General features: G+C 45.0%; 1 protein-coding gene across 2 annotated transcripts in view; it reads left to right on the top strand.

Annotated features, from left to right (window-relative positions):
- Positions 1-2,514: 2,514 nt before the first annotated feature.
- TRAM1 (translocation associated membrane protein 1) overlaps positions 2,515-15,496 on the top strand; it is a 38,720-nt gene continuing 25,738 nt past the window's right edge. Inside the window, exon 1 of one of the 2 annotated variants that reach the window (XM_018562335.1) lies at positions 2,515-2,744. In XM_018562335.1, coding sequence (XP_018417837.1) covers positions 2,622-2,744 — 123 coding nt within the window. In that variant the 5' untranslated portion in view covers positions 2,515-2,621. The remainder of the gene's footprint in view (positions 2,745-15,496) is intronic. The other variant, XM_018562334.1, reaches the window with a different exon arrangement.

The raw sequence follows: 15,496 nt of genomic DNA, 5'->3' as shown, positions 1-15,496 counted from the left end.
CAGGAGGAAGAGGTCCCGGGACTGACATTAGCGGTTACCGGGATAATAAATATCCTGGTAATCAGCGGTTACCAGGGGCCCCTTCCTCCTGTCCTATGCCCCCTCCAAGTGGCGGAACTCCAGGGCCCGGACGCGGCCGCAACCTCTGCGACCCTGGTAGTTCCGCCACTGGTGACATGAGTAACTGGCTGATGCATTTCGGCGAAAGGGCTATAGGGAAAATACTATTTCTAAAAAAATTTAATCTGCCCTGAGAAAACCAGGGGAAAGACTCCTACAGTACAAAGAGAAGAAAAACCCAACCAGGACCCCTCTTGTAGTTACCTACAACCCTACTCTAGAGGTAATATGCAAAATCATCAAAGATCTACAGCCAGTACTCTCAGAAGACCCCATACTTAAATATTCCCTCAGCCCCCAATACTGGCTTTCAAGCAACCACTGAACCTGAGATGAAGATTGGTACGCAGTAAGCCGACCCAAGAACAGGCGCTTACACAGAATGGCATGTGTACAATGCAATAAACCCTGCTGCAAACTTTGCCAACATATATGTGACAGAAATACAGCGAGTCACAATAACAAAGCGTACACCATTAAGGGGTCATACTCATGCACATCTGCTAACGTGGTGTACAAGATACAGTGTTCAGCATGTGACATAAAGGAGGATTCTGATTCATAAAGGAGCCATGTGGATTCTGGTTTTCTGTCACACTACCAGAACTTTTTATGAATCTACAGAACATCACAATATTCATGTATGTGGTATATACCTGATCTGTTTAGGGTTTATTTGTCATCCTATGTTTATTTTTTCTGTCTTGATTATCAGGGTGCATTTTTTTACTCCCAGGTCCAACATTTATGACACCCCACTAACCCCCCCGCCCCCCTCCTAACAGCTTTCTCTTGTCTTAAAGGAGAACTATGAGATGAGTGATTGTCACTCACCTCATAGTTCTAGTATACATAGATATATATAGCTATATATATATATGGCGGGAACAGTCATTTTCAGTTTTGGCATGACAAATTTTGCTGCTGGAGGTGCTTTGCAGGGCCATTCATTTCAATGGATCCCAACTGCACCTCTCGTCCCCAGTGTGATCGCCCGCACTGGAAAGTGAGGTACTGCAGTGCACTGTATTCCAGTGCAGTGCAATTTCAAAAAATTTGCATATTGTTTTATTTTGAAGTAAACTTTGTCTTTAACGCTGCATTTGTGTATTTTATTTTACATAAATGACGGTATTAATTTTTAAAATTATATTCGATTAATAGAAGTTAATAATCAGCTAACTAATCGATTATGACAAGAATCGGTAGCTGGAGCCCTATTCATGAATGGCAATGAACTGGTGCACTTAGCATGCGTTAAAGTCACAGATCCCATGCGTTTTGTACAACTCTATGGTGTTAATAGGCCCTCAGTGCCACTTAGGGTTGCCACTTGTACAGGATTAACCCGGAGTGTCCGGGTTTTAAATGCTGTGTCCAGGTTTCATGGCAGCTGAAACCCAGACAAAAGAGGTCAGGCAGACAGGGGCAACCAACATTAAGATAAGGCCTATTGCCACCCAAAACAGTTTTGTGTGTGATATTTACATATGAATGGGTGGCGCTATTTACATATGAATAAGACATGACTCATTCTTCCCCATAAATTTCCATGCGTCGCTAGTGTTCGGGTTTCACTGGAAGAAAAGGCGGCAATCCTATTGTTACTGTGTTGTATCTATGCACCTGGTGTGCAGGAGCCCAAGGCTCTGCACCCCTTTAGGTTTGATCTGATTTACACTGGGAGTTACAGTTGTCCATACACATAATGCATGTTTGGCAGTAACACAAAGCTGAACGATGTGACATGACATTGGGACAGTATATTGATAATGCTCCTTTGTCAATAGAGACATGGAAGTCCATTAGCAGGCCGCACTGTACACAGCGTCTGATTACCAGCAAAGTACACACGGTGAGGAAAATACACAACCACGTGATAGGAAAGTTAGCCAACCGCTGAATACCACATCCTTACTGGACCACATACACCCCGCCCCCTGCATCACCAAATAGACTCCGTAGCGCGACGTCTCACTAGATGGTGACGTCACGGGCCGGCTAGCCATCTTTCTTACTGGCAGATTGCGTTTATGAACAGCGGAGTAGTGGCAGCAAAGTAGGCATAACGTGTTTCCCAAGTTATATGCGATACACACATGGCTATAGCATAAGTGCTATCAATGATAAAGACTACTGGCAAATGTTCAGCAAATTATCTCTTGTTAAAAACTACAGTTGTAGCTATCCTTTCTGTTCTAGCTGCTGTGGGGGCACACAGTCCGGCATGCCTTTGACTTATCACGCTGGGACCCGTGTTTCCACAGACGGTGGAGAAGCAAATGTAGACAGATTGGAAGTGTAAGAGTTTTCCCAGTAACCAAGATGGCGCGCCAGGCACGTTGTGTCGCTGGTCACATGAGAGCTTCACGGCGAAGCTCCTCCCTAGAGTGCTGACGTGGTGGGAACATCTAGTGTGTACAGCGTCATCCCAGGCGGAGGAGGAGGCAGTGCACCGTCTCTGCCCTGCTGAGTGTGAGAGACAGGCGCCATCCGTCATCATGGGCATCCGCAAGAAGACCAGCAAGACCCCGCCGGTGCTGAGCCATGAGTTCATCATCCAGAACCATGCTGACATCGTCTCCTGCCTGGCCATGCTCTTCCTGCTTGGGCTCATGTTTGAGGTGAGAGAGGGGCCTGGGAGCAGCACATATGGGGAGAGCACGTCCCATACACTTTCTGTATTTAGTCCTGTACTGAACACTGCCAGCCTGGGGTGTACCTGGTATGATACTTATACTTTCCTATACCATCACCTGTACTGAACACTGCCAGCCTGGGGTGACACTGGTATATATGATACTTATACTGTCCTATACCATCACCTGTACTGAACACTGCCAGCCTGGGGTGACACTGGTATATATGATACTTATACTGTCCTATACCATCACCTGTACTGAACACTGCCAGCCTGGGGTGACACTGGTATATATGATACTTATACTGTCCTATACCATCACCTGTACTGAACACTGCCAGCCTGGGGTGACACTGGTATATATGATACTTATACTGTCCTATACCATCACCTGTACTGAACACTGCCAGCCTGGGGTGACACTGGTATATATGATACTTATACTGTCCTATACCATCACCTGTACTGAACACTGCCAGCCTGGGGTGACACTGGTATATATGATACTTATACTGTCCTATACCATCACCTGTACTGAACACTGCCAGCCTGGGGTGACACTGGTATATATGATACTTATACTGTCCTATACCATCACCTGTACTGAACACTGCCAGCCTGGGGTGACACTGGTATATATGATACTTATACTGTCCTATACCATCACCTGTACTGAACACTGCCAGCCTGGGGTGACGTGGAGTCGCTCAGATAGGGCAGCAATAATGATGATTTCCATCATCGATTAGTTGCCGAATAGTTTTTGTGATTTTAATTGGATTCAAATACATAAATCCCATCCTTCATGTAAAATAAAATACATAAAGTTTATTTCAGAATAAAACTGCACACAATATTTTGCAATCGCACTGCACTGGAACAAAAGGCATTGCGGTACTGTGCGTTCCAGTGCAGGCGATCACAGTGTTGGTGGGAGGTGCGATTAGGGTGCATTTGTCAGACCGAAACCAAAAATTTACTTTTTTTCCCGCCTTATATACATTTTAAAAAATAATTGTAGTGTAAGCACATGGCGCTGGAATAGCTTCAGCCGGGGAATGACAGCTGCCGGGGGTAAGATTCCGCAGACAGCAGCTGAATGTAAATACAGCAGGTAGTGGATGGGTGCAATAGCCAGCCTGCTATTGGCCATTTCAAATTGCAATAGCAGGCTGACTATTGCACCAGCTCACTGCTTGCTGTGCCCTCCTTACCAGTGTGGAGGAGAGAGCTAGGGGATCCAACTAACTAATCAATAATGAGAATACTTGACAACTATTCTCATTATCGATTAGTTGTTTACAGCCCTACATTCAGATTTATTGATACATAATGGGCTCTGTCCAATGTTGGCCTCAGTAGTCCAGTGAAGGTCTTGCTGTCAGAGGTGCTGTTAGTCAGCTGGATAGGCAGCACCAGGACTACAAGACAGGCTCCACCCCCAAGTGCAATAGATGTCTGATATCGGTGACAACTGATCAGCTCAGGTGGGTAAAATCTGACAATGTGTGTCAGCCAGCACAATGAGGATGTTTCTGATCTCTAGTGAATAGTGGAAAAGCCTTTGGTTTTTCTCTCTGATTTGTGAGTGAATGGTCCAGTTGCTCCTCGTCTCTTTATAATGATTGCCTCTGGTCTTCTCAGACTGATGGAGGAGATCTTCAGTCTGGGCCTATCTGATAAAGAGCTTGTAGGCTGTGCAATGTGTTCCAGTCATGCAACTGATTCAACAGTTAAGGAGCTGCAGCAGACCCCCAGCTTGTGATTGTTCAAACATGTTTCCAGCTGTTGGTAGATCTGTTCCAGCTGCTGTTTGATTGTTCTCTGCTAATAAATCTAGTGTGTGGATGATTACTCAACCTTCACCCTCCGCTTATACATGAAACACCTGGATGGTTCAGAAGACTGACTCATCGCAGAGTGTGCAGCCATATGCTGTGTCCGGCCTCTCCGACCTACTCCACTTCTTCTCAATGCATGCTGGCTACAAGTTTCTGTTACAGAGAGCAACATCTTTCCAATGTAATCCCTCAGCTGTTATAGGCAAACTCCGAGCAGGTAGACAGTATCAAATATTTCATTGAAGTGACACTAAACTCAGGAGTTAAACCCTAAAAATACATTTCCAGTACCTGAACTATTAACCAAAATGTATCTTATTTGTGTATCACTTGGCTGCAGATCCTCAAATCATCTCTGAATTGGTGCTGACACTGTCCTTCCTTCTGCAGGGTGGCTACTTTTGTTCCCAATGGTCCCTGTGTGTGTTGTAGAGTAGTCACCGCCCCAAGCTCACGCCCACGATGGACTGCAATCTCACATTCAGTTTACTCATTTGTATTGCGATTGTAGTCCATCACAGGAGTGAGCTTGGAGAGGTGGCCACTGTACAACACACACACACGGACCATGGGGAACAGAAGTAGCCACCATCCAGAGGAAGGACAGTGTCAGCACCAATTCAGAGATGATTTGAGGATCTACAGCTGAATGTACACAAATAAGATACATTTCTGTTAAGACTCGGTTCACAACTGGGTGATTCCTGATCACACGGCAATTGTGCACAAAACCGCGCGGATTGCCGGGTGGTCAGAGTCGCCCACCAAGGCCAATCGTGCTAGCAGTGCCATTATTTTCCAAAGGCAACCCAGTCTCGCTGGGTGGATCGTGCGATTTCCCTTAAAAAAAAAAAGTAACGCGTCGTGTGTTGTAATAAAATGTATTTGTACCTTTTTTTTAAAAAAAAATTATTTTAGCGATTGCCACGTGGATGTAACCCCATTGAAATCAGTGGGGCCGCATGGCAACCGCTGTGTGCACTAGCACATGTTTGCGCCGCGGTCCCAGGTATCGCTCAGGTCTGAACCTAGCCTAATTAGGGTACTTGAATGCATTTTTAATATTTAACTCCTGAGTTTAGTGTCACTTTAAAGCAAACTCCAGAGAACAGTATCCAATATATCATTAATAACAGGGATTATACAGACCATCACAGGTCCGATCATCCAGGCTGCCTCCAGCTTTTTTCTTCTTTCTCCCTATTAGTACTGCTCGGGCCAATGGGGAGGGAGGCGCTATGGGTCTCTTAGACCTTAGGCCCTGTTTACTCCTAGGACGCTGACATTTTAAGGCTTTTTCTTTTTTTTTGTGTTTTTGAGTGTTCTAACATGCATATACACGCATTGGTTTGAGGAGGCTGGAGGCAACTTGGACGATGGGACTTGTGAAGGTCTCTCTAATCCCCACTACTAATTATATATTTGAGACTGTCCTCTTGCCCAAGTTTTGGTTGTAAAGAACTACAGATTCCAGCATTGCTTTTCTAGCCAGTAGTGCATGTTTGACGTAGTCGGTGTGTTGTAGGGGCGTATAATACTGTTGTCTCCTGTGTTTTGTTCTGAACTTGTAATGTAATATGCCAGCTAAGCTTACACGTGTTATCCTCCTCAAAACAGACACATTGCTTACGTGTTATTCCTCAGCCGCCAGCCTGTGAAGCAGCTGGAATGTGAAGATCCTGTGCGCTCAGCATGAAGAAAGTCTGCTGGTCTTCATTGAAAAACATTCATTCATATCAGTGATATTGCTACTTTAGAGCCATCTGTAAAATGAGAGACTTTAGGGGATGTGATAAACATAGAAGATGTGATGTTTCAGCAGAAATCACCTTTCTTCTGCTATTTCCACTCAGTGGTGTGCAGTATAATCTGTCATTTTGGTGGGGGGTAGATAGGACTAGTGCCTTCTAGACAAGCTTTATCTGTACATATTGTGCTATGGGAAAAGAATTGACGGCCATATGTGATCTGTCGTTTAAGATTTTCTTCTTTTGACCTAGGACTTGTTCACACCATGTCCAGATCATATCCAGACAAGAACAGTTTGTTCCCGGACCAAAAGAAATCCCAATGTATCCCTATGGTATTTCTGGGCTCTGTTTTACACCAGAGCAGTCCGTTCCGAACCAAACATAGAAAATACTGCTAGTCTCATTTTCTCTGGTCTGGAACGCATGGAAACGCATCAAAAAGGCATGTAAACCCACTGGACCACACACATGAAAGCCCATTTTAAGCAAAAAAAAAATAAAACCCCGCTTCAGAAATGCGGTAAAATCGCACAGCGTTCCAGATCTCGTCCGAGAATGGTGTGAACCTGGCCTTTGAAGTCCTCTCTTTCCGTGCTTAGTATTATAATGTGTAGGTCAGGGTTGGGCAGATCCCGGGAGCTTGGTAGCCCATACTCCTTACAATTTACAGCTGGCACCTAACTCTTCAGGTTTCTTTAATTGTTAATGGCGTTGGCAACTAAAAAAAGTTTGAATAAAAAAATGTGCGCTCCTAATCTAACCTCCTACTTAAATACTATATAAAAGCTGCTGTGCAAAAGGAGCAATAAAGTTCTCACTAATAACAATGCAACACAAATGCCCAGCGCTAAAAAATATCATCCAATAAAACAGACTCAAATCCCAGTTTATATAATGTTCATGGTGTGTATTCCGTGCTCCATAGTGATACCGATTAGCTTCCTGGTGTCTAGTGGGTGACGTCGGCGTGTATCCAACCTTCGCCGCGTACATGCTGACGTCACCCACTGGACAGCAGGAAGCTAATCGGCCATACTGTGTGGATCTCTGAACGGATGTCTGTGATACCCTATTGCGGCTTTATATGTGGCCGGCAGGAACGCTGAGGAGGAGAGTTGTTTTGAGGAAATTGCGTGCTCATTCTTGAGGGAGGAGGAGTGGTGTAATATTGATGGTTCACCATTCAAGGGAATGCATTGGAAGTGGCTATTATTAATTCATTGAGCGCTGTATGACCATTTGTTCACCATGATCCATCTAATTTGGAGCGTGCGGTCTGTGTCCATTGGTGGATGGGAAGATCCGTCGGCTAAAAGCACAACATTTATTTTTCAACTGAGACTTTCTTGGTTGCACTGAATGCACTTTTGCCTAAAAAAAAATTATCCTGCTGACTCCTGAATTCCATATGAATTTGTCCACCACGTTGTAGGGTGATGGAGAAGATGCATTTGTTCTTATTATATTCTAATAATGTTATTCTCTTTAGGCAGAGAGCTTTACCATACCCATACAATGGCTTGGCATAAACACATGGTGCTCTGTAAAGAAAATCTGTGATTTTTGCACACAGGGCAAAGTTACGTGTTTACATTAATGCCGCCTCCCCATCCGCACATATTCTTATTTTTTTTTTCTTTCATTCTCCCATCTTTCCCTTCAGCTGCCAGGAGGAAGGCAGTGTAACTCGGGACCGTGTAAGTCCCGAGTTACTCAAGTCAGCCTACATGAGGCAGAGGACTCTCCCCAAACCATTGTGACAATGTTGTGCCAATCTCCAAACACCATCATTGTCCTATGTGCTTCTATTTCCAGAAGTATCTGATACTTCCTTCACTTACTAGTGATGAGCTGGGGCTTGGTGAGGTCCCCCAAGCCCACTCAAAACTGACCAACACACCCCTCCCGTGCCAATCACTAGTGGTAGGCGCATTCCTCGACCCGCAGCTATACATCTCAAAGGAGCGGGGAATGCTCCCTCCACAACTGCTGCAACTGATTGGCACATGGGGAAGGGGTGGGGGTACAATGTTTTGCGCAGTCTTGGGCAAGCCCAGGCTGGTGTGAACCCAGATGTCTGTAGTTGCCTATCGTTGTTGTACATGATTGGATAACATTTAAATATATAGTTTAGATATGCAATGGTGAGGGCCTAGCTTTTGGTACCTGACAGATCGTTTTCAGTATGTGTGGGCAGCTATAGACAAAACTATCAACTCATTAGAGAAAATATAACAAAACAACTTCACTCCCCCCCCATTTTCAATTGCAATACCTCACTGCAAAAACGTGGATGCCATTTAAAATTACCTGTGTGTACGTATAAAGGGTTCAGCCGGCCGTTATTGTACCTTTTAGGCAGCTGAGGGGGGCAGATCAACTGCCTACTGTTACCACCCCCTTGACACCTACCTGAACTAGGCCGGAAGGTCCCCTTTAAGGAGAACCCTAAAGTAAAGTGTTAATGCTTCACCAAGTACCTTGTGACAACATATGCGGTTTAAAAAAACCTGAATAGTTTAGAAAATGATGAAGGCATTATGGAGGATAGGAGTGGGTTCCAGAAGTGTACACCTCTCCATTGTGAAAGTGAATAAAGACTTTGATAGCAGTGTCCACAATCCAGAGCTGCTGCAGTTCCATTGGGCCAACGTATTGGCTTCAGGTCACATGACCTATTATCAGCGTCCAAAGGACCAGTGCTTTCTTATGCTCAGCATTCATTCACATAAAGCAGTATTGTCATTACTGAGTGATATTTGCTGTTGGTCAATTTTTTTTGTTTCACCTCACTGAAAATATTGTTACCTTATGCTGGCGTTCTACGAGGTGTCTATTGGACAGCTGGAGGTGGTGATAAAATAAAGATCCACAAGGAAGAGGCATTCAATAGTTCTATATAATAATGCATAAAAATGATTCCACACAAACAGAATATTTTATTTCATGAGTTATACAATTAGATGAAAATATGGTCATGAGATAAAATAGTGAATGCATGTGAAATAATGTGAGCAGCATTGGGAAGTGACACTATTGTGTTGTGCAGTGAAGTCTCTGGAACCTGAGAGCCGCCATCCTATGTACAATGATCTCTGCAGATGGCCCAATCTCTTCTCTTGTGTCGTCCCAGGATGATCTGAGCTTTGGTAATGATAAAATCAATATTGACCTAAATATTTTCAGCTCGGTTCTGAAAGAGCGGTTTGGAGATGCTATCATCCCGTGCACATAAGGAAATCTACCAGCCTGGCTGGAGCTTTGAGGGCTGGTGCAGACATGGGCTACCCTGGACTGTGTGATCGTGTGCACTTGCACGCAGCGGTTGCCGCGCAGCCCTATTGATTTCAAAGGGGGTCACATTCCCACGGAAATCTCTGAAAAAGGTGCCTTTTTTTTTTTCTTTAGCCGCAATTGTGTTTGCACGGGTGTAATCACGGCGGGAAACCGCGTGATCTGCCCGGCGCAACTGGGGTGCTATTAGAAACTAATGGCACCAGCAGCGTGATCAGCATTTGGTGTGCAACCCCGTGACTGCACGGAAATCAGCGCGGTTTTGTGTGCGTCATAAAACGCACAAGTGTTAACGTGGCTTTAGGGGTGGTATGTGTCTACCAGGTATGTGCACTGATCTGCATTCACACCTAGAGGGGCCCACACAGAAATTGTCATTTCATAGGGAAATATACTGGTTGCCAATTTTTTGCTTTTTGGTCTTTTTTTTTTCTTTTAGCTAGGAATGCTTTTCACTGATTTGCACCATATCCTCATCCTGGGCAAACCAAAATCTATTTTGCAGATGACCTCGTCCGTTTTTTTAAAGATTTATTTTTATTTGTGGTAGTGGTGGTCCCCGTAGTTCTCTCATGACAAGTGTTTGGAAATGTTCGTTATTTCACCACTTTTGTCACCGTTCCTGTGTTAGGCTTTAAGGGCTCATTCACACAGACATGCACATCTGTATGGCATGCACACCCATGCAGAGGGACAGGTGCTGTGTGCAATTGCGTGGAGCCGCCTTTACTTTCCTATGGCAGGATGCGGCTACGCGCCGACCTGAACCTGCTCATGCGTGCAGGTCCGGGTGCCTGCACATGGACACGTTGCATTCCTGCGGCTGGGATCCTAGGTGGTTGGAGGCAGTTGCTCAACCTGTACAAATCGATAGCCGGCTCCGCAGCTGTTCACATGTATCCACTGGTTAGGGATAGACCTTTGATGGAAACTGTCTGTGTCACTCATCTGTCCCAATCTCGTGTAACCACTAAATGTGCGGATACATGTGGACAGCCACGGTGGCTGCCATTGATTTGTACAGGCTGAGCACCCCCAGTCCACAACCACCTGTGATCCAAGCCGCAGGAATAGGACGATTCTTGCCACATGTTGGCTCTAATGGCCCGTGTAATTGGGGCCCTAATCTTTTCTTGTCAGACTTTATTAAATTGGAGGGGAATTTGATGCAGAAACAGGGTAAAGTGCCTTGAAACATGAAGTAATAACTTCACCAATCTGGGCCCCAAAGTAGTGAAATTATTTGGCTCCGGTCGGTTTGTGTTAATTAAATTTCTCTACATCTAAAACATGACTATTTAACTTGATGTTAATCATGATTAGACTGCTGCCATGTTCTTCATCCAGAGAGCTAACAAAATGAGGGCGAGTGAATGTGGGTCATTCAGACTGAAGGCTTGCCACTGTCTTTGGGTATCGTGGCGTGCGCTGCGAGTTATCCAGAAAGGTTCTAGTTGCAGTTCCTCTTTATGGCAATCTAAATGTAACAGCTGTGATTGCATTCCCTCTGCACTAGAGTGTGTCAGAGGAAGATCGTATCCGCTTACTAAGGTCTTTTGGGCTTTTATGAAGTTAACTTTCAGTTTAGGCAAACCTACGCTATAAAATGGTGGCCATTGCAGAACGCCATGTGACAATGCTATCTTCTTGGTTGTCATACTGACCCTCCACCTTCCATACATTGAGTCATTGATGTGGAATTTGGATGTGGCCACTGAAGTCAATCTGCATACTTGTCCCAGATCTATGACCGGAGTAGAGATCAGTGATGGCGGTCCTAGTATTTCTCTCAGTCCAGGTTAACATTAAATATATGTAGACCGTTCCTTTACCAGGACAGCTGTCATCAAAGATTTCTCATTATGTCTGCTGCAGCAAGAACAGTACAAGCAGTATTTTGTTTCAGTAAAATACTTGACTTGCAACGTGACTTCTGATACTGGGAGACGTTCACAGTGACTCATAAACCCCACTATCAGATTGCTCAGTAAAGCTGTGTATGCTCTAGTAGATTCTTTTCATTCTGTGATAAACAGTGTGGATGGAGGGATCTCCTGTTATGGCTATTGTATTTTGGCGGTCAGCCCCACCGGTTGTCAAAATACCTGAACGGTAGCTGAATCTAATTGGATGCAAGCGCTGTTCGGGCGACAATTTTTGAGCCCGGCTTCTTCAGATTTGTTCGGACTGGAGGTGACCACCTACTGAGCAAATGGGCAAGAACCGTCTGAAATTCCCCCCTCAGTGTGTAGCGCGCTTTAGTTCTGCAAAAATTTAGTATTTGATTGAAAACTGACTTTTTAAACTAAACTTCAAACTGGTAAATTGCACATTTGACATCAGGAGGCAGTTAAACGAGGCGGTTGATAAGAAATATAAATAACTTTGCGCCAGAAAAAACTTAAACTAAGCAGCGAGTACTATTCCAACAAATGAGGAAATGAAAATGAATTAGGGCTGTTACTGATTAAAATTTTGGTGTTCGATTAATCGAATTTTTTTAAAATCCTATTATTTTGATAAATTATAACGCACATACAGATCCAACTACATTGGCCTATACACATACAGCACAGCAATGAAGTAATAAAATGAACTAGGATCACACTAATCCAGCACGTTATTTAAAGGAGAACTATGGGGTTAAGTCTTTTTTTCCATAGTTCTCCTTAGGGTAACGGGAGGACACAAACTAGCGTCCTCCCGTCACCCTAGGCTCAGTATACCGCGAGCTGTAGCTCGCGGTATACTGAGATGCCGCAGTATACCGCAAGCTGCTGCTCGCGGTATACTAAGACGCCGCAGCTGAAGTGGATCCCGACAATTGTGCCGGGATCCGCCCAGCTGCGTGACTGACAGCTGGCTCTGCCTATCTAGAGGCAGAGCCAGCTGTACCCGCCCCCTCCCCTGTCCGTTCCGCCAGTCAGCGCTATCGGAGCGGGGAGGGGGGAATCCAGCCCCTCCCCTCTCACGGCAGAGAGCCATGACAGGATCGAGAGGTGAGCGAACGCCGGTATGTGTTCGCTCACTTCCCGATCTACTGAGCCGACCTGTGACAGTCTCATTGTCACAGGTCGGCTAGAACTATGAGGTGAGTGAAAAGCACTACCCTCATAGTTCTCCTTTTAATCTCGCGTGCCCCACTCAATATGGCCACCGCTTGAGTGGGGCAACTCAGAATAATAACGTGCTGGATTAGTGTGATCCTAGTTCATTTTATTCATTGCTGTGCTGTATGTGTACAGGCCAATGCCTTGGCTGGCGCTTCCTGTTTTTCGTTACAACTAAGAGGTTGGGCAAACCGTTGTAACGAAACCGCAAGTCAGGCGGTCGCAGAACTCTATATGTGTCGACAGATCACCGGCCCAAGTGGCTCTGTCGGCTAACGAAGGGAAGAGGGAGGAGTCAGTTGACGTCACGGACATCACCGGACTCCTCCCCCTTCCCTTCGTTAGCCGACAGAGCTACTTGGGGAAGGGGGAGGAGTCCGGTGACGTCACCGGATCTCTGACGGAGGACCCGGAAGCCGGCGGAGAGGTGAGTGTTTTCATTATTGATCAAAATAATTTTAATCGATCCAAAAATGTTAACGATTAATCGGGTAATTAATTGTTAAGTTCCGCAGCCCTAAAATAAATCTATTATAAATATCCAGTGTACCCATCACACTCCTGACCGAATAATACCCTTAGAGTCGGGTGGGTGCTAAAGTGACTGCAGATGCTTTTGCAATCCAAGATAAGTATATGTATAAAGTCACTTGCACGCCTATAGACTCAAGTCAAAAACGGTTTATTGACTCGATTGCTATGAGATGTGATAGCAATCGAGTCAATAAACCGTTTTTGACTTGAAAGTCTATTGGAGTGCGAGTGACGTATATAGATCTATATCTATTATAAATATGCCGCTGTTGATCTGCGGTTTTACTGTCCCCGGGTTGCCTGCTGCAATGTCAGCACACATCTGAACAGTGCTTCATGCATTTCCCTGCCTACGATGCTTTGCGTCAGGGCAAAAAATATACAGCATGTTGCGTATGACAGATGGTGCTGCTTGTCATATGTGATCATTACAGTGAATGGGACCATGCTGCAACACATGGGCACTGTATTGCAAGTGAAAACCCTCACAGGAATAAAAAGAAACTGCGTTCAGGAGGTGGCAGTATCTCCTCCTGAACTCCGGGCAGCCGCTCTTCCACCGCCCTCTGAAAAGTGGACCACCACGCTTTTGCAGTGTGGCACCAGTTGCAATGTGTGGCCATGATAAGACGATGTTTGTCAAACAACTTCTCTAGGTGTGTTCTGCGTGCGCCTGTTTCTCTGCCAAAACTGCTTTTAGCTGAATCGGACCGTTCTGCTTACTCACCTGTTTAACCGAGTGCCAAATAATTGAACTTCTCTCCGTCTGCTGACGGCGAAGCCTGCGTAAGCGGTTTTGTTCTGCATTGCAGGGTTAATTGTGCATTGGGTGCTGATGGGCAGTGAAAGGCCCCAAATACAGTGATTGATGGAAAGTTGTGGCTGGCAGGCTTTGTGTCTACTACATGGAAAGGCTCTGGGTGGGCCGCACATGTGGTATATGGTATCTGTTCCAGTGGCTGCAGCGTGCTGTGCTGGCTCCGTGCCTAGAAGCGCTCAGCAATGTTAACGTGGCAGCACAGACACAGGACTACTCGTCTCAGCAGCAGTGCTAGGAAGGAGTTTAGCTCACGGCAATGTAGAATCATAGACGCCACCTCACACAAGGGACACTGCATATTTCTATGTGAAAGTGATAACACAGTGGCTGTTTATGAAGTGTTTGAAAATGATCATCTTACGTTTAAAGGTACACTCCACTGGAGCATGAAAATATTCTTTTTGAACCCCTTCTGGCACAAAATCTTCCTGATGAGCAGATCTGCTTATATTTGTGTTCATCTTGTCCTTGTTTTGAATTCCAATGGCTACTAGTATCTTGGTTTTCTACATGGACCCGAATCCCAGGCTGTGATAATGCATTCCTAATATATCTAGGTTCTCGGACCCGCCCTCTAGTTCTCATACAGAGTCATGAAACAAGGAGCTACAGGGCTGCTCCGTGGATATGGGTGCAAGAATTATCTAAAATACTTGTTAAAGGTAAAATGGAGGAACTTTCTGACCTTTGCTTAGTTTGCAGTATTACCTGCATAACTTTAGTGTGTCACTGATTTATTCTTACCTCTAGTTTCTTTATCTACAGCCATTGTTTATTTTGCAATCCTACATGCCCCAATCTGGCCGTTGGCTGAATGGTTGGCATCCATTGTCTATTTGACAATCCTACATGCTATAATCTAGCCATTGGCTGAATGGTTGGCAATCGCTTTATAGAACCACCTGTTAATCTGTTTTTAAAGTCGAGTTTAATCTGCTTATATTTTGCTTTGCCTGGTTCCTCTTTCCCTGCGTAACATGCTTTTAACATTTTTATATAAAAGCTTTCCGTTTTTATTACATAGCTTAAATTTGGAGCCAATTGTGTCATCACTGGGTCTCTGTGCTTCTCTTTACAATGCAGGCAGGTCATGACTGGTGGGAGGGGGCAGCAGGGTGCTGTACATAGCTCAGCGTTTCTCAACCGTTTCTCAACCTTATACAAGCAGGGCCGGGGAGAGTTGTGCACATTTTAGGAATGCCTTCATGGGTTGATGTTATACTAAAGGAGCGGTCGTTCTAGGCAGATTACATCTGCATACAGACTGCCCGAGGTAACTCTCGCATGTGATACAGATCCTCCATGATTGAAAGAACTGAAATCCAATAAGTGAAAGGGGCTGCTCAGGGATAGTCGAGCTGGGGAGGACAGCACAATATGGTATT

The sequence above is a fragment of the Nanorana parkeri genome, unplaced genomic scaffold (genome assembly GCF_000935625.1).
Source record: "Nanorana parkeri isolate BGI_ZX_2015 unplaced genomic scaffold, ASM93562v1 scaffold572, whole genome shotgun sequence".
NCBI lineage: Eukaryota > Metazoa > Chordata > Amphibia > Anura > Dicroglossidae > Nanorana > Nanorana parkeri.
Note: the sequence above shows the minus strand (reverse complement) of the source record. Positions and strands in the feature narration are given on the sequence as shown.